This window comes from Hippoglossus hippoglossus, chromosome 9 (genome assembly GCF_009819705.1).
Source record: "Hippoglossus hippoglossus isolate fHipHip1 chromosome 9, fHipHip1.pri, whole genome shotgun sequence".
Classification (NCBI taxonomy): domain Eukaryota; kingdom Metazoa; phylum Chordata; class Actinopteri; order Pleuronectiformes; family Pleuronectidae; genus Hippoglossus; species Hippoglossus hippoglossus.
In genome coordinates this window covers 14,540,864-14,568,795 of record NC_047159.1, presented here as the reverse complement: position 1 = coordinate 14,568,795, position 27,932 = coordinate 14,540,864, and the positions used below count along the sequence as shown (strand labels likewise).

At 41.4% G+C, this 27,932-nt stretch overlaps 2 protein-coding genes across 5 annotated transcripts; one reads left to right on the top strand and one right to left on the bottom strand.

Annotated features, from left to right (window-relative positions):
- Window positions 1-10,618: 10,618 nt before the first annotated feature.
- On the bottom strand, window positions 10,619-13,971 carry ido1 (indoleamine 2,3-dioxygenase 1). The gene is made up of 10 exons (XM_034596718.1): window positions 13,789-13,971; window positions 13,123-13,218; window positions 12,924-13,043; window positions 12,720-12,838; window positions 12,597-12,611; window positions 12,409-12,508; window positions 12,203-12,320; window positions 12,078-12,129; window positions 11,834-11,982; window positions 10,619-11,733 (listed from the first exon to the last, which is right to left on the bottom strand). The coding sequence occupies exons 1-10, from the start codon at window positions 13,879-13,881 to the stop codon at window positions 11,339-11,341; spliced, it is 1,257 nt and encodes a 418-aa protein (XP_034452609.1). The 5' UTR covers window positions 13,882-13,971; the 3' UTR covers window positions 10,619-11,338.
- A 2,835-nt stretch (window positions 13,972-16,806) lies between these two features.
- Window positions 16,807-27,469, top strand: LOC117768136 (rho-related BTB domain-containing protein 2-like). Of its 4 annotated transcripts, none has more exons than XM_034596254.1 (10): window positions 16,807-17,245; window positions 18,869-19,070; window positions 19,261-19,364; window positions 19,456-19,641; window positions 19,713-20,650; window positions 20,751-20,869; window positions 21,496-21,646; window positions 21,762-21,850; window positions 23,028-23,133; window positions 23,710-27,469. In XM_034596254.1, the coding sequence occupies exons 1-10, from the start codon at window positions 17,184-17,186 to the stop codon at window positions 23,928-23,930; spliced, it is 2,178 nt and encodes a 725-aa protein (XP_034452145.1). In that variant the 5' UTR covers window positions 16,807-17,183; the 3' UTR covers window positions 23,931-27,469. The 4 variants fall into 4 exon arrangements, with proteins under 4 accessions (XP_034452145.1, XP_034452146.1, XP_034452148.1 ...); XM_034596255.1 differs by having other exon boundaries at window positions 16,809-17,245; window positions 23,725-24,017; XM_034596257.1 differs by lacking the exon at window positions 16,807-17,245 and adding an exon at window positions 17,261-17,453 and having other exon boundaries at window positions 23,725-25,781.
- Window positions 27,470-27,932: the final 463 nt, after the last annotated feature.

Here is a 27,932-nt window from a genome sequence, read left to right as displayed (position 1 = left end):
TGAGGCGCTGTGGGGAATAAAGCTCATGAAGGAGTTGGCAAAGAAAGCTGAGATTAATGTTATAAAAACTAAAAAATGTTTTTCTTGTGAGATGAAACCAGTTGCATGATTTGTCAAATTACTTCTGACAAATTTCATGCCGCTCTCTGCAGCTCCGCACTCTATCTCAAACAGCAGATCCCTTCCACCTAAATCACATTACAAAGCCTCTAATTGGCATCCAGCTCTGGGCCCTAAAACTTCAGACACACCAGGAGCGTGGAACATGCCTGTCTCTGTGGTCCTCTGTTAATGGAACAAGCCTGTCTGCATGAGACCAGTTAATTCGAGCCGCTGCATGATAATTTCTTTTGGGTCTGTTTGGTGCCAGGCCAGCAGGTGAGGACTACACAGCCAGAGCATCCTGCCCCATTATCCAGACAGGACCTCGACTCTGGTTCCCACAACATTTTTCTAATAATTTGGCTCATTTCTTAGAACTCCCTTTTAAACGGACAGGTATAGATTTCATTTGATTTTTTTTAAAGAAACAGTTACATTTTCCAGACTTTTTTTTCTACTGATAGAGAAAACAGGCAGCTGAGAAGTCTATTTAAATGTTTGAGTGCATTCTGCAAGTTTGCACAATTTCAGCAGCAGATGTACAGAGAAAAAGGAAAAAAGCATGCGACAAATGTCGTCAGCTGGAAGCAAACTCTCCACTCGCACTCAACACAGTTTGTGGTGAGCTGAGGGGGAGACAGCAAGTCAGTGAACCTCATCAACATCACTCAGCGTTCTGCGACAGACCTGACACTGTGTAGTGGAGCTGGGGCTCAAGCTCACAGTGGGACATGCGCGAAGATAATCAGCTCAATAAAACTGTGTCTGCGTGTCACACTGTTGTATACTGGGACTGTGCAGGGACACAATGTCCTGTTTTTTGTGTTTTTATGATTCTCTCCTCTAGATAAATACTGTCAGGGGAATGCTGAAGAATGAACACACATCTATATCTCTATAAAGGAGTTTCTTTTCTTTGAAGAGACAAGACTGGATGAAATGATGTGGATTCCAGGGTTTACCAAAGGGAAACTGAACTTTAGAAGAAGTGGTTTTCTTGTTTCTGGACAGTCCTCTATCTGTCTGGCCTCTGCAAAATGACCAACATCATCATTGATTTGCCTTAAAGGTTCAGTGTGTAAGATTTAGGTGAAAGGGATCTATTGGCAGAAAGTGAATATAAAATTATCCTAGTGATGTTTTCACTTGTGTGTTTCATCTAAATTGTACAAATTGTTATTTTCTTAGCCTAGAATAAGACCTTTATATTTAAATACTTTATATTTACATCGGGAGCAAGTCCTCTCTACGGAGGCCGCCATGTTTTTTACAGTAGCCCAAACTGGACAATCTAAACATCTTTTGAGTTTTTAAGACAACTGAAGGCTACCACAGGTTCTCCTTCATGTTTGGAAGGGAAGGGTGAGGTGAGAGGTAATCAGCTGCAACATGCAACTTCACCACTAGATGTCACTAAATTCTACACACTTTGCATGTCTTTAGGCTACACAATCAGTATCATATCAATTCTCATCTGGAGAGTTCTTTTAAAAAAATATATATTTACAGACATTATTTGCATTTTAATTCATTACATCATATTGATTTAATATTACCAGAGTGATCTTTGTAAATGAGAGTGTGTCGGGCAGGTCACACGGCACTGCAGTCTTACGACAGTCTGTTCTGGGTAATTACTTTTATAGGCCACTCCTTCTGACAGACTGGTGTTGAAAAGTGAATATTCAGTGTGTGTGTGTGTGTGTGTGTGTGTGTGTGTGTGTGTGTGTGTGTGTGTGTGTGTGTGTGTTTGTGTGTGTTTGTGTGTGTGTGTGTGTGTGTGTGTGTGTGTGTGTGTGTGTGTGTGTGTGTGTGTGTGTGTGCATTTGTGTGTGTGCGCTAAAAACCATCATGTCCATGTCGATTGCAGCTCGCACTGTTGATGTCAATGTGTATCTCTGAACAAAATAGGCGGAAAAGCCAAACAGTGTAATTTTTCGAGTAATTTTTACTATCAAGCCCATTTAAAGTTATTGAATTAGCTCTGGCCAGACACACTGTCTTGACACAGAGGAGAATCATTTCACTGAATTATTTTTGGAGAAAGGTTTTTAATATAATGGAGAGCAAATAACCATCAGCAGGCGATGCAGCAGATGATGGCAGGAAGACTGAAAACGGCGCAGCGAAGCCAAAATGAAACTTCTGGACGTTACCCACATAAGAATAAGTACAAATGGGAAAAAAGAAAAAAGCCTGGAGTGAGTGCTCGAAGCTGCCAAGGTGCCACTTGATGTCTAAAAATTTTAGAGCAGCCAGTTTTTTTTTTCAGCTGAAGTTGAGATTTTTGGATCAGTGTTTTTCTGTCTTAGATTTTATTTACTTTGTTCGCTGTGGTCCTGTGAGTTAGCTGCATATAATGATTATTATAAACACATGAGCACAAAGGCCCTCTCAGAGTCTTTAAAACAAACTCAGTTATTTGATTATACAGCAGGAGACTAGATTTTCTAATTACACATACAACAGAAATGGGATATAACGTTTTGCTGGACTACACTGTATATTTGCACTCCGCAGTTCTGATCCAGATGACACCACATGTGAGACGCCCGGACCTGGAACAATATTTTTTGGGTTTCCTGATTTTTTGTGACAAAAACTATTTTAAGTCTCAAAAACTAATTTTATCCATGAAAATACTGCACAAGTAACTTTGGCAAGGTTTATATTTATATGTTTTGCATTAGGCCCACTGCGGAAACTAACAATATTGGCTTCCCCCAATTTTGTAAATTGCATGGCAGTATGTTCAAGGTCTTAAATCTAAATTTGGTTGGTGTTGGCTTTGGTGAACATATTTTGGCAGAACAAATTGTAACAGTTTGTTTCATGAATATGCTTTTTCAGGACACGGTGCCATGGGAGCAGAGACGAGTATAAGCTCACTGTGTGGGCAGCAGAGGGCCAACCACAGGACGGGACAATGCTCGGAAGGTTTTATATGGACCAGTCAAATCAGTGTATGAAGGGCTTTATATCCACTGAGGAGTTGATCCACCAGTATTTCATTTTTATTCTCTGTTATTTATTACAAAACATCTTATGAACACAATCAATAATCTATAGTACTATTATTTTCCAAGGAAACCAAACCAGATCTTTTTAGCACTGGTCTCTGTGCTGGTCCAAAACTTTGGGCCAGACTGAAACGCTTTTACGAGTATTGGATGGATATGAAATCTGCTTAACAATCATGGCTGCCTCAGGATGAAATGTGATAACTTAATACTAAATACTTTTTTTCAGATGCCATCATCAAGTCAATACTTTATGTTAACATTTGTTTGAAACTAAATACCTGGAAAACAAATTGAATTCCCACCAGCCCCAACTGTACTTGAGGTTTTGTGCTAAATATCATAGTCAACTGAGTAACTATAAGTAATAATATATATATAATTGCTAAATATCATAAGTGCATCCATGTGTTAAAAATTGTCAGTGCAGATGGACAGAACTGGCTTTGCACTCTTAGTTGTCATCATGTGTATGTGAAAGCTCATACGTGGCGTGTGTGATAATACAGTATGATCAACATTTAATTTCATTCTCCTAAACATGCCTGATTTATCTAATCCGAATCCATGAATTATTCTCTCAATGAAAATATAGCAAAAATAGCCTATCTCCAAATGTTAAATAAAACATAACCTCCTTGGCAGCGCTAATTAAAGACATACAACAATGTTATGGGAGCGACGGGGACTAACAAAACCTGTGAAAAAAGTCTAAAATATACTTTGGAACAATTCTGGAAAGAAACAGCTAAATGTGGCGTTAAAAAGAAGATACAAACTTGGCGAACATCAGCCTCTACTCAAATGTTTCCAAATCTGGATTTTAATACAGCCGGCCAAGAGCCTGCTCAATCTCTCTCACTGGAAGGTTGTCCTCGTACATGTCACCATCATCATTTTCAAACTGTCACTTTTTAAGCTATGGCACGTCACGTTCCTGTTCTGCAAGAATGATTCCTCATCTGGCGCTGCTTCCTTCTTCCTGTTTATGGTAGAACAGTGCCGCGCCTCAAGTCAGTGGTCTCCCCAGGCTTGTAAGTTGCACCTGACCACTCCTCCCATCTGCCTGACCCCGTCTGTCTCCAGCTTGTCCCCTGGTTGGATCGGCCCACCCTCCGCCTGCCTCAGCTCTGCCGCCGGACACGTCCAGATCTCGCCTGGGAGGAAGTGGAATGTTTTTACTGGGAAGTTTGGGATTAGACGACCATTGCAGGATTTTCATTCCATCTCTCAGTAGTTGCACTCCAAAGGAAGCCCCCCCCCCTCTGTTTTTTCTTAAGTAAGCCATGGCCAGTTGGGATTAATGAGCTCTGTCCCATGCAGAAAGAGCAAACTGGACTCTGTGTCCAAGAACTGCAGTACAGATTGTCCATGACAGAACAGCAGCGGGGTCAGAGAAGGAACACTCTCTTCTGTCGCTGCCCAGTGATTAACTGACATAAAACAATTTTGTGGTGAATTATAGTTCTCCTGCAGTAATCAGTGAAATCGGATCTGCCATCATTTGTCTGTTTCAGTCTGTGTAACACTGTTATTTCTGTTACAGATTTGACTCCTGTCAATGATAGTGCTGGATATGGAGGTGTGAACATCCCAGTGCAGATGTTATCTCCGGTTACTGCAGCTTACGGGTATTATCCAATATTCGAACACACACTTTGTAATCTACCCCTGAGCTCATTCACGGCTCCCTTATCATGCAGGCAGTGCCGAATGCATGCGAGTGGGTGACAGAGAAAGATGGACATTTTCTTTTTCCATGCAGGAGAACCCCCGAGGAACTTCCTGTATTTTTGTAACCCAGATGAGAAGCTGTTGATAACACGAGTGTGTGGGCGCCAGCGGGAAAGGTGACATTAGCGACAACCTCGCAGGAAGAGGAAGTCAATCAGCACAGTGAGAGGCAGCGGGACAATAGCATGACATGAGAGGAAAGCCAAGTGGGAGTATGATACACATGTGAGGTGTCTCTGTCTGCAGGTCAGAGGGAATGCGGGGTCGGTACCGCACGTGCATGCGCATGTGCCGAATTGGGCATGGCGTGTGCTTGTGTATTTAAGAGCATTTGCATGTGTGCGTGTGTGTGTGTGCATGGGAGCGTGTGTGTGTGTGTGTGTGGGATCACACAATTGTCTGTCCTGCACCTGGCCAGGCCTGAAGTGAGTCAGCAGAGGGGGGAGGTTAAGCTGCGTTCGCTGTCACTCTGCTCAAAGTTGTGTTAACCTTTCAGACTGAAGGCGGTGACGTGTGTGGGCTCCTGTTCATCGTGTGAGGGAAGCTCTCTGAATGTCATGTATTCTTTCAGCAGTCATCAAAATCAAATTGATAATGTGTGAATGAGGTCTCTCGGGAAACCATTCAACAGGTCTAAGTGAATTGTAAGGGGCATTCTGGTCACTGTGGCTTTCCCTGTAAAGTGTTGCTCTTATAACGCTCAGATTCAGGCTATTGTCATTTTTACTGGAGACTTTCACGTGGACTGCAGTCAAACTGGATGGAACCACAGCTCAACGGTTTTGATCCGCTGTTGTTTGTCTCACACTTTCAAAGTTGATTCAAATAAATGTTTTTGTCCAAACTGCAATATCTCAAAAAGTATTCTTGGGATTACAGTGGAGTTTTATACACACATGTATTATCCTCTGACAATGTATCCTGATTTGATTTGATAAATTTCAGCCTAATTGGGCTAATCTTCCTTGAGTCTTTGATGAATTTGACCCCCTTACTTTCCTTTTAGTGCCACTATGAGGTTTGCCTTTGTGTTGTTGAGTGAATTGTCTTGACACCTGCAATATGGCTTCAATATTTCGACATTCAAGTCAGAATTATAATTAGCGAAACCACCTTTAACATTTAATAGTAATTTAAATAAATGTATCATCAGGGTAACATTTGTCCAGTACCATAGAGTGTTTATAACGATAGAGAGAGATAAAGAGAACATGTCTCCACTTCCTTATACTATCCAGAAATCAAGCCAAATCATCCCGGTTACGAACTCTGCCATCTTACATATTTGTAACCAGAGTCTGAGCAGTAGTGATCGGGGGATGGAGCTGAGGAAGCAAGGTCAGTCTCAGTTGTCAAACACGACATCTCACCTTATAATATCAAAGAACAAATTAAAACCAAACTTACTGGAAAAATGAAAACTTGAACAAACTTCAGTGTGATAAGATATGATGGGCTCTATCTTTGAGAAATATTTATTTGACACGTAGTTTGACTTTTTAGTCTTGTACATGTCCCATCCACTAAACTAGAGGAGGTGGGACTTATGATCCATATTGTAGCCAGTCACCAGGTGGTGATCGAACGCTTTGGCTCCACTTTTGCGGAGCCGTAATTGCCGTCCATCTTGTCCATGTCCTTTACCTTAGTTTCTGATCATATACCTGCAAAGCTAATGACTTTCCCATTGACCTCACCTGCACTTTGTGTTTGGTGCCAATTTCGCATCTTAGCAGTGCTAGCATTCTAAGATGCGAAACTAAAATCACAAATATGGTCAAACAGCAAAAATAATTAGTTATTCTTATCATTATGGACAATAGAAGAGTAGGAAATAGGCAAATAAACACAATCGATTTAACTCTTCATCAGGTGTAAAGCTGATAGGATCTCTGCCCTGTTCAGTCCAGCTTGAGCTGATGTTTCTCGAAAAATCCGACAAAAGAGTTCCCTGGAAGAACAAAGCCTCTGATGTGACGCATGCTTTCCTGTAAAATCAGTGACATCACCTCGGTTGATCATCAACTGGCAACAGCCGTAATTCTACACCTAAGAAAACAGCATTTCAAACCGACAGTGAACATGAGAGTCTGCTTTTTTCTTTTTCATGTGGCCATGCCTTTTCTGTCGACTCAGCAGGGAGGAAGTGATAAAGCAGTTGCAAAGATGACTACATCAAAAGCCTTTAACCTGCTCGAACAGACCGCACACGTGATGAAGGAACAGGAGCTGGGGTTGAAAAATGATTAGAGAGACGAGGTCAGTGAAAGATGAGCCTGATGTTTTGTATTATGGTTACTAGTAGGAGGAAGAGTGAAGTCTGAGGACACAGAGAGGCTTCTATTGAAAGCTTCTTAATGGAGTTACTGTGAGAAAGATGATTCACACCATGTGGATTAGAAGGAGCAGGAGCACCGTAGGTGAAGCAACACCCGACCACATGGAACGGTCACATCTTTCTTTCTCTACTTTTAATCAGACCACTACATTGATGTCCTACGGTTGGCAACTGGTGGCCCGATGGCAAAAACTGTAGCCCGCCAACAAAAATATTTGGCCCACCTCATCATTTTGATCATTGAATTATCTTTATTTCATCATATCAGACTGACACAGACACTTACCGGTGGACTTGATGGCAACAACTCTGTTAGAATCACTTCCTCTTTAGCACACTGTTCGTCTTCGAGCAGAATTACAGAGCTTTTATTTGGAAAACTTATTTTAACAAAGCATTAGAGGTAAGAAGTAGCTTATGTGTGGGGTTTTTTTTGTGGCTCTTCTTCAGCTGCTGGTTCAGAGAAAAAACATACCATTGGAATTTGTGGAGTCCGGGCTTTCATATGATAGCGTGTGTTGTTAGCGTGAAGTAGCATGATCGTCAGTACCTGATTTTTGGAGATGTACACTTTGTGTCTTTATGCTGATTGCCGCTTGTCGATGTAATTGTGTTTTCTTTGGTTGAAAATGGTCGTCATGGGTTTAGCCAGGCTTATATCCATTTGAACGAGGTACAGCGTCTATATATTGACAAAGTTGGATTTTGTGTAAGTTAATGCTTTGTGCTTCGTCGCTGTGTGTTTAGTGTCCAGAGGGTCAGCGACATTTCTGGATTAGAGAGATTTACTTGCCGACCCCCCGTCCTATGTGATGGGGGAATCTGAGAACTCTTTTCCACCCTCAAACTAAAAGAGTTCCTTATGAATATTTGGCTTTTCTTGGCCTTCCAAGTGTGTATTATATATATATAAGAAATAAGATAGCAAAATAAAGTAAATTTTAGACTTTGGATGACAGACATCTAAAGGCTACTTTTAATGGTGGTGAGCCTAGTAGGATACATAGATGTCACATTTAACACAATTTAACTGAGGGTGTGTCACAAACTGAACAGTAAGTGAATGATGAATGCCCTCTGGGAGTGTGCACATAGATGTTTCACAAAGATAGTGAAGTCAAGATGAGTGGAAAGTAGGAAAAAAGACGCCCAGACTCACCTACTGTATTGCACATACGGCCCATAAATCCCTGCTACGCCCGCCAAGTGCACACCAAAGACAATCAATTCCTCGTTGCTGCCAATGAAACTGCTCATTTGCAGGGTGAGAACAGGTCCTGGCTTTGCTTGGCTTGAGGTAAGTCGAAGCATCATAAATTCAATTTTGAAATAACAGAATTCAGGATTTCCTGTGGTTAACCACCGAGGCACAGACATCCGATTGTCTAACCAAAAGGAGAACCCACGCCTGTAGTGCTGTCGGTACTGATAGATGGAATATGGATGTGTGAGTGGATTTTAAGAAAACAAGAGTGACTCCAGATGCCCTCTGCCGTGAGGAAAATCACTTATTTAACTCGCTGAGTTAATTCAAGATAGCGTTTGCGTGGCAGGTTGGTACGCAAATTCTGCCGAACATTCATAGCTGATTTGGAACATTTAGCTCAGTGCATCAAGAAAAGCCAATACCTTGTATATTATGATACATCTCAAACCATTGCACACCACAAATGATTCATTTAAAAATGGGTGTGCGTGCACATATGTTTGTGTCATGACCTGCAATGAAACCAGCCACTGTTGAGATTCGGGGCGAAACTTAAAAAAGGCTTGACTACACAATGAAGACATCCTTGGAGATGGCCTGTGTTTACCGTGGGGTTGTCAGGGAGTCCTCCACAGTCAGGCAATAAGGAAAGGGATTATTTGTTTTGGCTGTGGAAAAAGGCTCTAATCAGATCACTGACATGTGATCGTGTTTGTTTCTCCACGCCAGCCAGCTCCCTCCATCCGAGTGCAGTTTCTGTTCACCTTTCACCTCCTCGCCTTGGGTCTTCCTGTCTCTGTGAGCAAACGGTTTCTCAGGTTGTGAAACGTGCCTGAGTGAGCAGTTTGCGGTGAGTGAAAGTGTGAATGATTAATATCACTTTGAATGTATTTGCTGTTCATCAATCACGACAAAATGGACTGACATTTATGTCTTCATACACACTCCAAAAATAAACTTTTAACAAATGTCTCACTCACTTGACAGGCCCGAACTTGACAGGCTGCATGCGTAATTGGGTTTTTTTGGGGTCGTTTTTTTTCTCTTTCATTCACTTTTCCATTGTTTTCCCTGCTACTCGGCGTGTGAAAAGAAGGAGTGCAACATGTAGTAGATCGCTCAGGTTGGGGGGAATTGTCAAGTCTAATTGCCACGTTGTCTGCCTTATCTGATCTTGCAAGACTGTTATTGTAATGAAACACCAGTGGAGATGAGCAAAGAAAGGTGAAGATTACACACAGTGAGTCATTCATGGCACAATCCATCCCTTCATCGCTCTGGGTTTTCCACACTCCCAGTGCAGAAAGTATAGCGGGGCATGTGAGGGCTGGATGTGGGCCGCCGGAGAGAGGGTGTTTCAGGAGAGCTGAGGTAACCGCTCTGATAAGTGATGCATCTCTGCGCTGCATTGTGCATTGTGCTTTGACATGACAACCTCATTGTGAGGCAGCAGCGAAGAGTTAAGAAGCAACAAAGGATGATTATTTTCTGGAAACGTCAGGTTCCAGCCTGTCGATACTTTAACGTGGGGAAGATTTTAGCCGGTGAAGACTTCAACATGTCCTCAAGTGACAATAATTAATAATGAATATGTTATTTCATGAAGTCAGTTTTGAATCAAGCTAGTCATTTTGCTTTGACTTAGACAAGGTTTAGTGCACCCTGGTATTGCCCAATGTTAGAGTGTTTGTTTAGAGGCAAACCCTGTGAGATCTTGAATAGTAATGCTGCCTGTTAGTGCCCTGTCACAGGTGCAGTCAGTATTTCTGATTTTTATTACCGCAAACAAGGAGGTTGAGTTGTGCCTGTTTGTTATTTGAACCATTTAAATTTTAGTTCGGATTCAGTTAAAGAGGCTGATCCACATTTTTTTTGTCACTTTACTTATAATTGCAAGATTTTTTCAGTGTTAAAAAATCCAGACATGATTTAAGAGTTGAGATTTTAATGTTTGTACAATTTGTTTGTACATGATTAAATCACAGACTGTATTTAAAGTTGGATGATGCATCTCCACTTCCTCCTACGATCCAGAGATGATGCTGGAGCCGGAGTCTGTAGTGATCAGGGGTGTCAAGGTCCCATGAATACACACACTCGACCAATCATGAGTCAGTCTCAGCTGTCAGTCATGACATCTGCCCCCATTATTATTGCATCAAATAACGAATCAAAACCAATCGTACCTGAAAAATGACCAATTGGACAGCATCAGTGTGAAGAGAACTACCCAAATTTATTTGACGTTTACTTTGACATTTTAGCTTGGTCCATGTCCCATCCACTAACATGGAGGAGATGGGTTTATAACCAGTACTGCAGCCAGCTGGCGATCGAGATGCTTTGGGGACCTTTATTTTCTACGTTTATAAGAACAAGAAAGACGTGTAGGATTTGTTTGGCCCTGGCAGAGTTGTGTGTCATTCTTGTTTTTTCATTCTCTCAGCTATTATTTTGACATTAAACTATCAGTATCCTTTGTGGACGATTAAAGATAAAAGATAAATGCCAGCCACATTTTCAATTTGCAGAAAACAAAGCTTCTTTGTTTTTTCTAAACTAACTAAATCTCTCAATCACATTCCAAAGGGGCTTCAGTCATGAATAAAGTTGTCTAATGTCCAAATATACTCTGGATATATTGGTCTTGAACAGATGTCGGATGCACTTTTTGTTCCAGTTCAGTTCAAAGAAGGATTTAGTGGTTGAGTTTAATGGAAAGTAACAACAATAGAATTATGGTTTGGACTGAATGATGGGTATCGCTCATGTCTATTAAGCTGAGGTTTGTCTGCAGACACAACAAAGCTCCAGACAAGCATCCCAGGCCTTTCACTCCCGTTCTGCCTTTAATGACACATGAAATACTGCACTCAGTAAACAGAAGGGATCTGCTGCCTGTTTTAAGTGATGTAGATCTCACTTTGCTGTGTCTCCTCAAGTCAGATTTGTCTCTTTGTTTGTCTCGGGCAGGAGGGCGTCTTTAGTTTTGTCCCTCACAGTTTTTAGGAAGGACATGATCCCAGAGCCGCCGGTGCCCCTCTCCTCCAGCGCCTTGGGTGCTCTGCTGACCATCTCCCGCTCTAAGTCCGGGTTCTGCTTACGGAGCTGTCGGGCTCGTGCAGCGGGCACAGTGATGAAGCGGCTGACGACGTTGATGTGGTAGCTGCGCAGAGCCAACAGCTTTGTGACGCAGAGATGAAAGGCCTGGTTTAGACGCTCGCTGGCCTGCTGCTGGACAAAACTCCTCAGGGGCGGTTGCAGAGAGATGTCCTGGATTAGTTGCTTGTGAGCAGGTGGCATGTAGGTCCTCATGCGGGTTAGAAAGGCACCTATAAAGGCAGCATCATCACAGTGAGGGCTTTTATTTGTATCCAGTGCTGATGCAATCATTCAAAGGATTAAAAGAAACATGAAAATTTGCCATCATACCACTTTTTTCTTCATGTTTGACTCCCAGAAGTTCATCAAAACAGTGCAGCAAACTGCTCTGTGCAGCACTTCCTCCTGAAAACTCCATGGCTTCTGTCCCGACCCCCTCATAGACCAGGCCCTTTGGCATACTGGGGTTGTCTTTCCATCTATACACGTGTACATGGACACAAACATGCACACATTTCAAAAACATGTTCAACTGCACAAATAAATGACTAAATAACTTAAAAATGTTCTGTACCCAGACAAGTAGATCCTCATAATGCCATAGAAGACTGAAGTCTCCACATGCGCTGTAGAAAAATCACATTGATCAAAAATACTTTTTGATTTTCAATAAACAAAGTTATATCTGTGAGTGACAACCTTGCATCAATTTGAATGCATCAGTCATATCTTGCATAGACCGGCTAATGTCCTCCAGGGCTCTGGCCACAGCCTCAGTGTCTCTGCACCTGACACCGTTGATCACAGTGGGGATGCTCTGCAACACATGTCCAATTACTCTGGCTAATAAGTTTACTTATTATTGTTATTTTATTTGTGACTCTTATTTTTCAATACATCTTCACCCTCAGTGCAGGAACTGCTGCCAGCTCCACCAGCAGAGTGACCATGAAGAAGCCTCGGACGCTGTCTCCACCTGGGAGACTGAACAGCAGCTCCAGGTTCCTGTGTGACGTGAATAAAAACACATTTTACATACAGCACCTGATTATTACAAATAAAGTGTCGAGGCTGCAAATGAGAATGTACTCACTCCATGTCAAAAGGCCTGAAACAGGAGATGCAAAGTTGAACGTTAAAAAGAAACAGAGCATATTCATACCTAACACTTATATGGGACGTAATAAAACTACATGAGGACGATAAATGGCCTCACCCCTCAGGGTCCCTCTTCCTCCAGTTAGCCAGTACTCCATCAGCATGGGTGAGAATTGGGGGAATTCCCAATCGCTGTGACACCTCCCAGAATGGAACAGCCAGGTGACATGGAAGAACCTTATAGAAAGATTTAATAAAAGATTGATGAATATGTTGAATGAAGAACAATAAATATGATTAAAAGAAAAGCTGACGGAGTTACCTCAACTGTGTCGTTCTCTCCCTCCTGCCAAACGTAGCCCATGGTCATCACGCTGAGGGTCAAGTGGGCCAGCCTCAACTCCCGGTATTTCTGTAGAGAGCTGCTGCTCAGCAGCGGCATCTGCACAGAGAGGATCAACTGAACCACAGCTCCACAAACATATTTAACTGTCCTTGCCTGTTTTATTGTCCCTTCTTACCTTGTGAATATGAGAGCGCAGCTCGTGAGAGAGCACAAGCTCTGGGACTCGCAGGGCAATATCCATCCATGGCTGGAAGTAGGGGGGGAGCTCTTTCTTTGAATGTGAAGTTGCAGTTGAGTGTCCATCATGAGGGAATGTTCATCATTGTGACAAAGGCAAAAGAAACTCAACATGCACGGATGTGAACTTGTAATTGATGGAAAAATCTGAGACTTTTTTACTTTGAATTTTAAGGCTCAAATTTTCATTTGATGTTGTTTCATCAACAACGACCTTGGATTTGAAGAAGAGTTTAAACAAAATGTGACCGTGAAAGCACATGGGTGTTGGGTCGGAATAAAGTTAGATACAAAAAACAAGCATGAACAATGCCAAAAATTCTACTTATCTCTGTCAGCTGATCTCAATCAATACCACCAACCAAAGTTCACCATTTACTTACATACAGGGATTCACTTGTGCAATACTCATTTGAGCACCATATTTGTTACTGTGTCTTCAGTTTACATAAGAATCAGCATCATGGAATTGTTTTTAAATTAAAGTCCTGTTTTTTTAAACATTAGTCAGACACTACAGTTTCCTGACAGTCAGATTTGTAATGGTGACTGCATGGGGGAAATTATTGCTTCAAACAAAGTAGAGACAACATTTTCCACCTACCAGAGGCTCGGGGAGGATGAAGCCGAACTCCTCAGACACGTGGTAGGAGTCCATAGAGAAAGGAGCTTTGGGTTCTGTTTCAGCAGCAGCCATGGAGAAAGTAGCAGAAACCCCAAGAGAGCAACAAATCTTCTGACTCTGAATAGTCGAAGAGACCCTAACCTGACTGGACTCTGGCACAGAGTTCACTTTATACAGCTGTTCGGTGGTCATTGCTTACGCAACGTTTATCTTTCTTGATTTCCTACAGGAAATCAGTAGCAAAGTTTCCCTTTTTGAAGTTCAAGACTTCAACTGTTATAATCTTTACACCATCACAAGCATTCAAGCTGAGTAAATGGTTTACCACATTCACTATATACTGCATTCGACCAGCACCTGCTGACCTAAACTGCTGTGCAGAGTAATTTCCGAGTCTAGTGCAGATTATATGGTTATTATGGTAGATGAGATGCTTTGCATGTTGTGTAAGGGAAATACTGCTCTGTTATTTTACTCCCTTTTCAAATTATCAGGCAGGGATGTAAAAAATAAGGAAGATGTAAAAATGCTGTATTGATAACAACGGAATTTCAGACTGAACAATCAGTTTTCAAATACCCTGAGGAAACTGCAGTAAAACAAATTCAGCATATAAGAAAGAATGTGGACAAAATAAAGCAATGACAAGGGGTCGAATCATTAAACATTAGATGGACTGGACCATCTTTTATATATAGTATATCACTATATCACCTCCTGGTTAGTAGACGACTCACTCTACCTCCTCAGCCACAGCAGTCCACATTAAAAAAATTTCAGAAGTAAAAGAGATAAATGAGAAATAACATTGCTATCTTTGCATCTATTTCGATCAATGTTCTCCTGACTGTCCTCTGTTTTGATATTATATACTTATGATTTGTTTTACTTGCTAATACATTAATTGATTGGTTTACTACTTCAAAGTTAGTAGAAGACTCTAAAACACAACACAGTTGCTATTCAAACACATTGGCCTAAAGTACAACAACATACATACAACATGATATTGTACAATTATATCGTTTGTGTTTTAGTACAGTGAATGTCTTCCATCTGTTTTATTTTGAAGGAAATGATTCCACCCTTTGCTCTCTGTATGTCACTGCTCAGAATGAAAGTTGGGATTAAGTAAATGTTGACCGTCAGCCTCACCTGGTGGAGCAGAGTGAGCACTGCAGGAGTTCAGTAACATAGATGTCATATAGATGTCACTCTCCTGGTTCAGTGCCATCCATTCCTCTACACCACCATCATTTCACTTTGTTGGGTGACAGATGTAATTTAGGATCTTCACCCCGATAAATAATAAAATAGAAATGCAGTAGAATACATGAACCTTCAAGCCTTGTTGCAATCTTACCTAGCGGACGCCTTGTTTATACAACTGCAGTGTGGCTTTGGTCTTCATGCATTCTGAAAAGTGCAAGTGTAAAGGTCAACTGTAATTTGATCCTCTCAGTCCTGAATCAAAGTTAAGATGTACAAACACTGGATTGCATTGTTCCACTGTGACGCAGTTCAGGGCAACACAGATACACAGAGGTAGAAGATTAAAAAGTAACTGTTGAGATACTGGATTTGAGTGGATTTAAAACATTCGGAGGCTGCATCCACCTGGGGTGGAAACAACCGTTATTTCTCTGACGGCAAATATCTCTGAGGATAGACCTTCATTGCCTAAAACTTGCTAACCAATAGGTAAACTGACACTGCTGTATGTGCCAACACTGCTATAAACAAACCAAAAAACAGCCATTCTTCTTATAATTGGATAAATATCTTGATATATGTGAATATAATGCACATCATGAACATTTTACCTCAGGTGGCATTGACCAAATTCTTTTCAGGTTTATTAAACACACTCTTTTAATGTTAAAAGGAGGTTTATTAACTCAAAAAACAGAGATTCAGGGTGACTTAATCATCCTGAATTACTTTGTTGGTCGGAAATATGGAGTAAAAAAAACGCAAATTCTGTTTAATTACTGCAGTATTATTATACAAATAATGTTTTGAGATATAAAATACAACAGATAACATTAAGGGATGAAAAAGACCATCTAACTGTCTTATGACACTGTGATTTGATGATGAGAAAAGCAGTTATAGATGTTGATTGCCATCCATCAATCAGCTTAATGCAATACAACTGAATCAATAATACAAGACGATCTACTGCATTAGATCAAATTGGAGGGAAACAATAGGGCAGCATTTGGTATTTACTTGACCTTTATAGCAATCAGAGGTCACAATGTTCCATCTACTTATTGAACACTCTTCTCCAGACTGATCAGTGGTGACAGATGAGAGCAGCGTCAGTTCAACGCAGTTTAAAAGAACCAAAGTGCTTAATAGTTACTATATGACTGGTGCATTTTTCTTTAGACAGTCCTGTTGAAGAAAACAATAATGGATCTATTTAGACAATTAGTTTTTTTGTTTGGAGGACATAATTATTTATTTTTATTAAATTTGTGTAGTATATGGAAGCTGGCACTGTGTGTGTGTGTGTGTGTGTGTGTGTGTGTGTGTGTGTGTGTGTGTGTGTGTGTGTGTGTGTGTTTGTGTGCTTTCTTATGGGGACAAAAGGCAAGTCCACATAATGTAAATCATGAAAGTTTAAGGTAAAGACATGCTTTAAGGTTAGATTTAGGTTTTGACGAGTAGTAACTGGTTAAGGCTGAAGTAATGCACCAGGAAGTCCATGTAAGTCATATTACAAAGTCATGGAGACACAACTGTGAGTGTGTGTGTGTGTGTGTGTGTGTGTGTGTGTGTGTGTGTGTGTGCGTGTGTGTGGTTTCTCTTTGCAGGATGAGCCTCACCTGTCCCTATTGAATATAGAAGCGCCCCAGGAGACATCACTATCAATTAACACACCAGGGCGTTCATGATTCTGGCTCCTTGGTGTGATGCTGTGCACCCTTGAGGGATGTTGCTCTAAAACATATTTTTCTTACACTTCTACCAAAATGAAACCACGCAAAGTGCAGTGAGGGAGCGGCATTGTCAAGGCAGTGGACTTGAGGTCAGTGTATACCGGCTGACCGGAGCCGTGGAATGGGATTCGTGCGTCTTTAAAGTGGATCAGTGTTTTGTAATGAATGGGGTGTGAGGGTTTTTTTCGCCTGTGCGCCTGCCTATTATTAGCCACGGAGGCCTTACAGCAAGCTGAGGTGGTTCCATGACGGTCAGGGCTGCTGCAGCCTCTCTGCACGGCAACGACACGCTCCGTGTTTTGGCCGCTGCGCTCGGACTAATCGCCCTGATCCGCAGGACTCCCTCCTCCCGTTCTCCAGCCTCGGGTCACCTCGCCTCGAACATGACGTTGAACGCGAGCGGACGGCAGGTGCGAGCCGCATCCGATGGAGCCCTGCTTCCCACCGCCTCCATCGAGCAACCCGATGCAGCACTTCCTCATGTTGCGGTAAGAGGCAGCGGGAGACGGAGGGGGGGTGATGAGACGCGTCCAGGCTGCGGGAGGAATCAAACCGGGGCTTTTATTGCACGAATGCCGCTGAGTGTTGGGAACGCGGATAAACAGGCTCAGGAGTCAATGACGGGATGTTACATAAGGTGTAATGCAGCAGAGCCTCATGATTCGGTGGCGGTGCAGGGACTGTGCGGTCCTCCTGGTAGGAAATGCACGATTTTATCATCTTTTTCATGGCTGATCGCTGTGCAGGCTGCACGTTTATATCTAATAATAAGAGGAAATACTGCAGGTCTTTGTCTGATCTTGTGAAAAATGATGGATTGATTTGCGCAGCGTAGACTGAATCATGCATGAGCAATATTAGAGGCGGTGTATCTCTATTGTGTTATAGGCCCAGTCTTATAGGTCAAACTGTCAGATTTATCTACATACATATAAGGCCTATATATATATATATATATATATATATATATATATATATATATGCACTGATGCTGTATTTAATCTGAGTGTATTCCTCCGTAGGGGGATGGGGATGATGTCAATGAAAGGACTTTATGAATGGCTGCAAACTGCAAGTGACCCTTAGAATTAAAAAAAAATCACAGTAACCCTTGATAGTAATATTAACACCACTGTGTACATCACTGTCTTTTCATAGAGGTGAATTCATTGTAATCCTAGACCACAGCTTAGGTTGTAGTACGGGTGACCAATATTATTATCATATAGTGAAAACATAGGCAGTTGTTTCTTTACAGTCTATTGGGGTCCAGGCAGGCACACGGACACTAGAGCTGATCTCATTCACAAAGAAGGTAGCACTGTATAGGAGTGGCTACTCTGATGTACGGTTCCTAGTGCAGGGAGGAAGGTGCAAATGTGGTCTGGTGTTTAAAGACATGGAGTCAAACATGACGTGACTCAGTTTGGGACCAATTGATATTCAGAATAATGTATTGTTCGATGTGATGGAACATATTAGAACCAAGATAAGGTTAGACAACTAAACTATCGGTTATTGCCATGATTATGTGCTGCCTCTGCTGCTGCTTTTGTTAAATAAAATAAAAACCTGGTAACAGTTTGATACATGCATGTGTTCTGATAAAGGCTGTGACACACCCAGACACAGATCACAGTTCCCTTGGAAACCAGTGTGAGTGTCTCAAGCATCCGCCACCATTTTCACAAGACAGAAATAGTCTGTTTACCTATGTCCTCCATCTCTATTTAATAAGGGCGTACTTGTGCCTACCAGATTTCTAGCACTTACTGCTGTGAATGAGAGCTACAGGACCAGTAAAGAGGGAAAAGCGTTGTAGGCTGGCCTCGTGGGATTACAGAAATATCTGGCCAGGATTGCTTGCCTGTGGCTTTAATATATCTTTTTTTATATCGGGACAAGGGACAGGGAAGTTGTGAATGGGCACCGGGACGTCACGAGACATCCATTGATAGCTCTGCAGGCAGGAAAAATAAGCTGTGCAGATGATGAAGAGCAGCCACGGTGTCTGTTATCCGTATTGATTCATGCTCCTGTGCAGTTCAGGACCACAGTTTGAAATTTCTGGTGCTGATGCAGCCTTTCTGCACCTCTTTGTGTCTCGACAGGTCTCAGCTGACAGATTCTGATATGGACTATGAGAGGCCAAACGTTGAGACTATCAAGTGTGTGGTGGTGGGAGACAATGCAGTCGGGAAGACCCGCCTTATCTGCGCCCGGGCCTGCAATGCCACACTGACTCAGTACCAGTTACTCGCCACACATGTGCCCACAGTCTGGGCAATTGACCAGTACAGAGTATGCCAGGAGGTGAGTATGCAAATACATTTCTCTATGAAGATTACCTGGATGTTTATTAAGGATTTCAACCTTTGGTGTTTTGACTAAATTATAATGTATACATGAGAAGAGAACTCATGCACCATATGTACCTTTGGCTTTGCAGTAATTCATTAGTCATTGTCACACAGAGGCTGATGAACGTGTCATTTCTTATCAGGTACTAGAGCGCTCTAGAGATGTAGTGGATGACGTCAGCGTGTCCCTTCGGCTCTGGGACACGTTTGGAGACCATCACAAGGACCGACGTTTTGCATATGGCAGGTGAGATACCGTTAAATTCAATGTCAGACGACCAGCATGTATTCTGGTGCTGTTTTAAGGTTCGACAATTTGTCCTTCGTCTTCCCTCCAGGTCCGATGTGGTGGTCCTGTGCTTCTCAATCGCCAATCCCAACTCTCTGTACCATGTGAAGACCATGTGGTACCCCGAGATCAAACACTTCTGCCCCCGGGCTCCTGTCATCTTGGTGGGCTGTCAGCTGGACCTGCGCTACGCTGACCTGGAGGCAGTCAACAGGGCGCGGAGGCCTTTAGCTCGGTAATGGGACTAATGAGAAGTATTTATGTTTGTTTGAGATTTGTTTGTTGACATATTTTCTTCTTTTTCAGACCCATTAAATCGAATGAGATTCTTCCTCCAGAGAGAGGTCGGGAGGTGGCCAAAGAGTTGGGAGTGCCATATTACGAAACCAGTGTTGTTGCTCAGTTCGGAGTCAAGGACGTCTTTGACAACGCTATCCGAGCTGCGCTCATATCACGCCGCCACCTGCAGTTTTGGAAATCTCACCTCAGAAACGTGCAGCGGCCTCTCCTTCAGGCACCCTTCCTGCCGCCGAAACCTCCCCCACCTATAATCACTGTGCCTCCTCCCCCAACCACCACAGAGGAGCATCCAGTCGGTCTGCTGGAGGACCCACACTGTGCTGATGTCATTCTGGTTTTGCAGGAGCGACAAAAAATCTTTGCACACAAGATATACCTGGCGACGTCCTCTTCAAAGTTCTACGACCTCTTCATTATGGACACGCAAAATGAAGAGAATGAAAGGCCCTCTCGCGGTCCTCTCTCTGGCAGAGAGCTGCTGATGCGCGCTGCTAGCTTTGATGTTTGCGAGAGCATTGATGAGGGAGACAGGGCCAACCTGAGGAACTGCACTAGCGACGGGACCTTGAAGGACTCGCAGGGCCGGAGGGGCAGGCTGCTCTCCTCGTGGAGCCGAGCCTTCGTCAGCATCCAGGAGGAGCTGGTCGATGACCCTATAACATACTGCCCAAGGCCCATGACTGTTGTGCACATGGACCAGTCCATGCAGCTGGGTCCTTTCCGAGCAGTGCTGCGCTACCTGTACACAGGTCAGCTGGACGAGAATGAGAAAGAGTTAATGCACATTGCACACATTGCTGAGCTGCTGGAGGTCTTTGACCTGCGGATGATGGTGGCAAACATACTTAACAATGAAGCCTTCATGAACCAAGAAATCACCAAAGCCTTCCATGTACGGCGCACAAACAGAGTCAAAGAGTGCTTGGCTAAAGGCACCTTCTCTGGTGAGTGGAAACCATGAAGCCATGTTTTGTTTTTAAATGTGTTCTTCTCGTATACAGTGGATCCAGATGTCACTACCTGTGTCTCACCTCTGTATTGCAGACGTAATATTCAAGCTAGACGATGGGACGATCATGGCTCACAAACCGTTGCTCATCTCTAGTTGTGACTGGATGGCAGCTATGTTCGGCGGGCCTTTTGTGGAGAGCTGCACAAAAGAGGTGAGTCACATGACGTCACAGAGCTCAAATACACACCCTGGTCAGTGCAGTGCTCAGGTAAAACGTTTCTTCCACATATTTCATATTGTCCAGTGGCAGTCTTATTGCCATTCACATTTTAAGCTTTAAAATTACACGAAAGGCACTATGGCCGCAAAGATCAATGCATGCCTTGTCCCAAGTGGGAGCAGCAATGAATTACGTGCTCTGTGTGCAAACTATAATTTAATTAGAGGATTGCAAATCTGCTTTAATAGAATTACAGTGGCTTCTGTGATCCAAGCATACTGCTGTTCTGTGACCTCAGCTACTTTGTTTTTCAACCTTAATGATGCTACTAAAAGATACTGCATGCACCGTATGAACCTCTGCAGTGCGAGATTTAGACTAGGTTGTTTAGATAAAAAATAAATCATATGGTTATTCAAAGTTATATTAAGATATAATGATCAGTTATCCCCTTTGTTGTTGTTGTTGTTGTTGTTGTTGTTGTTGTTGTTGTTGTTGTTGTTGCTGTTGCTGTGGCCTCAGTAGAGCTGAACAAGTAATTGAGGATTTTGCAACTATCTACATCACAGAATAACAAATGTTAAAAGGAGATTCAAACACATGTTCCTGTTTCTAAGGTGCTGTTTCCCAACACTACTCGCAGCTGTATGAGGGCTGTGCTGGAATATCTCTACACAGGGCGGTTTTGCTCTCGGCCTGACTTGGATGCAATGGAGCTGATTGTTCTTGCCAATCGTCTTTGCCTCCCCCACCTGGTTGCACTTACAGGTATATTTAGTGTAGTTATTATCCTGTAACCACAGGATTTTACTAAACGAAGTTAAGTTTCTCAGTCAATGCGTCGCCTGTGTCAATGCGTGACTTTCTTTTATGCCTCTTCCAGAACTCTACACAGTAACAGTGTTGACGGAGTCAGCAATGATGGGAGCTGACATTGATGGAGATGTGCTGGTGTACTTGGATATGGCCCAGGTAGAGTGTGACGTGTCAATCATCTCAGAACAAAGACAACAATTGTAACACTTACATAATATTTATTTTGCTAATTGTAAAGGACAAACTGTTCTAGAGGCTGACGCAATCTTTACACCCAGTAGATGGAGCCTAAGAAACGCAGTCTTACAGTAAATAGTGCACTAAAGCTATTTTGAAAATAATTAGCAAACAACCTTTAGGGAAGTAGACATTTAAGACTTAGCAGTCTGGCTCAGCACCAAGTGCATCTCATCATTCAGACTGTGCAGATGTGCTTCTGCTACTTCAGGGACTATGTTCATCTGTGGCAATTTGATCAATTGCTTATTTCTTTGGTGATATGAACCACTAAAGGACAACAATTAATCTAAAGGGATTTTTCTGCATTCTTTTGACCTAATCTGGAGTATAGCTTGAGCCTTTTGGGGGCTAATGCTGATACCGATATATCAGCTGAAATAAAGTTTTTTTTTTTTTTAAATGAACATGATTCCTAATATGATAAGAAATGTAAAAAGGCTTGATATTTTTTACAGTTGAAATATAAACTTTATAATAAAAATAAGACCAAAACACAAATACAACCAAATATATAGAGGTTGAAAATAATGTAGTAAATTAAGATACATTTAATGTCAAATGTAAACATAAATGCACATATTTTTTACATTGTTCAGTCTGTGAAATAAAAGTGTTCATATCAGCACGTAATGGCAAACATAAACACATATATCATATGTCTATGAAAGGCTCATATTGGCCGATTTGATAAATCAGTTGTTATACTGTACTTTCTCATCTGCATTAATTATATTACCAACAAGTTAGCATGCCAATGCTAACACACTAAAGTTTAGTACCAGTGTACAGCTGATGAGTAATGACTGACAATTGCCACCAAAGTGAATATTTACTGCAGTTGAATCTGATGGCAAAATGTAATACAAAATGTATATAAAGGTAGAGGCAAGTAGCAGATGTAAACATAACAATCTGGACCTGAGATAGCCTATATAAATAAATATATATATAAATGTATATTCCATTTAGGTTGAGCTCGAATAAGGAGATGTCTGCATCCGAATCACCAGCAAAACCTCACAACAATGCTTGTCATGTACAGAAACTGTTCACAAATACAAAAATGGCAAATACAGATCTTGTATGTTGACAGTTCCACGGTGCGCAGCAGCTTACAGGCTGGTGTCTTCACCACATCTGCACCAACTACAACAGCGTCTGCCGCAAGTTTCCCCGAGACATGAAGTCCAAGTCTACAGGTAAAACACACGTGATCTGGTAACAGCCCTCTGATGGAAACTAAACACCAAGCTGTCACCTGTTTGGTGCTACAGTACATAAAGACTTGTTGTTTTGGAACATGGCAGCATGAAATGAAAACGTATTTAATAGGCTTTAGAAAAGACAGATGGCCAATTTAAATGAAATCTGTAAGAGCCGATTAAGCTCAATGAACCCATTCCACCTGAGTGAGACTTAGTTTTAAGCACTTCAGGAATAGTCAAGGACCTTTAACATTAATGGTTAATGCCTCCACAGTTCTGGTTTGCTCAATGATAAAATAAAATCTATTAATGTTCTATGGAGCCTTTTCCTTTATTAATGATGTTGGTTTTGTTGTTATACATAAATAATATTACACTATAATGTTATCAGTGTCTAGAATATATAAATAGCAAAGTATTTTTATATATTCAAATATATCTTCAGTCTGTTTCTTTCCACTGATTCCAATTCATTTGTTGTGACTTTGCTGAAATGCAAAAAACATTGTGGGGAATTTAACAATTTAAAAATGAATTTTGAAAATCCTATTCAGCATTTTTCTAAAACAGATTGTTCTGATGCAGAGAACCAAGAATATTTTGAGAAACACCGCTGGCCGCCCGTGTGGTACCTCAAAGAGGACGACCACTACCAAAGAGCCCGCAAAGAGCGCGACAAGGAGGACTACCTGTACCAGAGGCGGCAGTGTAAACGCAAGTGGATTTTCTGGAACCTTCCCTCCTCCCCTAACTCGAACTCTTCCTCTTCTGGCTCGTCCGCCGTCATCTGAGCGAGCGGTAAGGCCGGGTCCACGCTGCAGTCCCCTCAGCACGGATGGGACTTGTAACAGATACAATAGAAGATAAGCACTGCTGACTAGATCCGCCCCCAGTTATTCAGGCACACAGTTTCTCCTTCTCCGGTTTGTTTGCAGCACTCCTACATTAAGGTCAGCTCAATCTGGCAGTTTTAGTCGAGCTTTGTTCCTTGTATTTTTAGCTTGGTGTACATGACACTCAGACCTCAGTGATATGAGCCTCACTGACAAACGGCACAGTGTGACCGGCGCAAACAACAACTCACATCGATCGTTATGTGTTCCACCATCTGAATTTAAAGTAATAGCACTCTGCTGGCACAGAACCTTCCACCTGTGGTCATAACTATCATCAGTCAACCTGAACTGACAACCAAGTGCTGCTTATCAGCTGCAACAACCAGCAACTCAACACAGAAATTAAGTCTCAGAGATATAACACTTTGCCCTTAAGTGTTTGTACAATCTACCAAACTGCGTGTACAGTATGATCCCATCAACAAGATGCAACAATAGTATAGCCTGCCAGGAATCAAGTACTGAACTCTTCCACTCTAACCATTCTGATTATCATCCTGTATGCATAAATGAAAATACAGGCAAGTTGTATTTCTGTCCAGTCCTTGTGTTTTTGAATGTTTGTGTACGGCTTGCACAACTGAGAGCGGTGAGTCTGGACACACTCGGTATTCATGATGTATCGTGATCTTGTGATTTGTCGCCTCTTGTCACAAAAGGGCTTTAGTTTACATGAATGCATTCAGTGTCCGGAGACATGAGATCCCAAATTGAGGAAAATATCGGTATTTTCTGTGAAACGCCAGCAAAAACAAACCATTATTATTTCCCCGTATGTTGCTGGATGAGGCTTGTTGGCGCCACATGTTTTTCCTGGGTCTTTCAGCTTTACGTTGAATAGTCCCATCAGCCTGATCTCATGATGCATCTCAGACGCAACAGCAGCATCTCCGGAGCTGAAGTGACCACATGTACATTACCATTCCTCTGTGACGACGTGTTTGACATATCTCAAACCTGGTGGGGACTTCTCTTGGTTGATCGGAGGATCCCTAAGACTCGTACATGCAGGAAGCTTCCTCATGCCTAGGTGAAGTCATCCATGTTCTTCTACACATCTCGAGCACTTTATTGGACTCTTCTACGACAGAGACACACACACAAAACCCTCCAGTAGCAGCATCCTGGTGAACGGCACTGAGGACACTATGGCGCCATGACATGTTGTGGAAATGAAAAAAAAAGGAACTTGGGAGGATCATGGTGTTTCGAATGTTTCTGAAATACTGTCAAGCGGTTTAACTCAAATCATTTGTGTTGATTTGTTTTGCACACGTCACAGTAAATGTTCAAGTTTGTCATCTCATATTGGACTTGATTGTAGGATGGAGTGCAAATATGTTCAGATTTGTAGGCATGGTGCTCAGTGAAGCTGGGTCGTATTGTAAATTAAAAAAAAAAAATCAGATGAACCGCAAGTAACTTGCTTCGCTCTCATGCACAGTTACGTAATATTGTGCACTGCAGGCAGTGAGCAGTATCGCACAGTATTACTGAGTAATACATATAGTGAATATAGACTTGACTCGTCCGACTCGCATTTAGTTACCGTGCAGCTACACACTGTTGTTGAAAATATCTGAATACTCGTCGTGGTGACCTCCAGTTACATCTATTATATGCTGTAGTATACATGCAAATTACTGGTAGTTCATATGAAGAGTCGACTCATAGTAAAATAGGATTAGGGGTAAAGTAGACACATGTTTGTATAAATGACATTATAAAGACATACATGAAACATACCATTGTTATCAAAAGAGTCAGTTCTTGTTGCAGCATTTGCTTTTGCAGCATATGTTAAAGAAAAGCTTGCTTTTAATACTGCATAGGATTGGTTACACTTTTCCATACAGGTTCCGACTAGACACATATTAGACCGAGCCCATCAAAGAGCTGAAAAATGCTGATGTGCTATGAATCAAATCAGTGACAGAAAACTATTTCTTGCTTGTAATAACTCCTGACCTAACTACATTGCATGAACAGGGTTGAAGTTCAGTCATCATCATTGAAAGTGCACGCTACAGACAAGTGATGGGGCTGGTGCTCTAAGCAGTAGCTTTAAATTGTTCTCGATTACATTCATTTTGTCTGTTGCTAATTAATTAAATGCAGCAACCGTCATTTGAAGGTTTTAATTAAACACATTGTCAGACATTAGGCAAAGGGAGCATGGTACTCTTTTAGATCCAGCTTTATTCTAATCCTTAATGCTTGGATTCATCAATATGCTACATTCGATTTAATTACTTAATAAACAATAAGGCCCAGTTTTCATGTTAAATAAGGTTTATTATAATATCTATAGCAAGAGCTGTTATAATTTGCGTAGGTGTGATAGATGAAGTTCATAGATGTGCATTTCATTCCTCAGTGCACTGCATTTCTCAATGAATCCACTGCTGATGTTTTGCATCAACGCCACCTCATGCCTTAATGTACAGTGTAGTGTATGGCATCGAATGTAATGTAGTGTTACTATGGTGAGTAGTTTGTCTGCTATATGTTGAGTTACCATGGTGCTCTCAGTGTGTGTATCTGTAAATGTACATTATCCATAATTTGGTTGTTAATCGTCGGATTTTATGTTTTAAGCCGAATAGACAAAACTAATTAAAGACTCTGATCTGACCATCCTCAACTAACACAAGGACAAACCATAGATTTGTGACATTATAAATGAATGCAGGGATTTCTGATTTAGTTGTATTATTTCAAAGCTGCTTTATGCTGATGAGTCAGCACAGTTACAACGTGCTGAGACAGTGTGGCCATTGGCAGTTAGAACTCAAACATGTAAATATAAATTGTAGGCTGCTATTCAAACTTGGCAGAGTGATCGATATAAGCTATTGCATAGTTTAAGTAGGTAGTGTTTTGTACTATGCATACTGAAATGTCTGACTTTGAAACTTGCACTGCTTTGTAGCACCAGGTTCTATTCAATTTGCATTAGATGGTATTGCAACATCATTAGTTAGGCACACGACATCAGGTAAAACAAACAAAAAAAAATACACCGATTAGATCATAAATTACAAAGATGTTGACACTGGGGCCCTTCTCCATATGTTTTGGGTGCTACATCACCGCTGCAGACAAGCAACAAACCAAAGGGAGCTTTAGCAGCACCAGGAATATATTATATATGCTGCACAATCACTTCTGCATAGTTTAAGAGGCCTTGTTCTGAAATGGTTGAAAATTCAATGAAAAAGAGAAAGAAAAAAAAACAATAAAGGAAAAGAAAAAAAACTTGAATGTTTTCTCAGTGTTCAAAGCCTAGATGACGTTTTCCTAAGTCATCAGGTATTTTTTGTTCTTAAGAGCTGTTTTTATTGTTTAGGAGCTGTAAATCTGAAATTCTGTAGCATGTGTTCTTGAAAATGTGGAAATAGTATTTACTAAATAAAAATGGAGCAACGTTGGAAGTTTGGGCATCATTTTTTATATATATACAATAAGGTAGATTGTTAGTTTCAATTAAAAAAAAACTATAAATGTTGGTGTTTTGGAAACTTTGTTTTATGTATATATTTAATGTATATACAAACATTGCCGATATACAGAATATGTCCAACTAAAGTTGAATACAGTTAAATAAATACTCATTTCGATATATAAATATGAACTCAAAAAAACGTACACACACGTATATTCAGTCAGTAAATCAGTCACAGGTCCAATCTTTGTGTGCAATAACATTTCTACAGTCTAATTTAACACCAAGATATAATCTCTATAAATGTAATATAAATGCATTTATATTATATTTTGAGTCCAAAAAGTATAATTGAGTCAAGCAATGATAAAACAAGTGTGTCAAAGACTCTGGTTCATCGTTCATCTTATTGGTGATACATAACGTGAATGTAAACAACTGTGGCCTCTGCT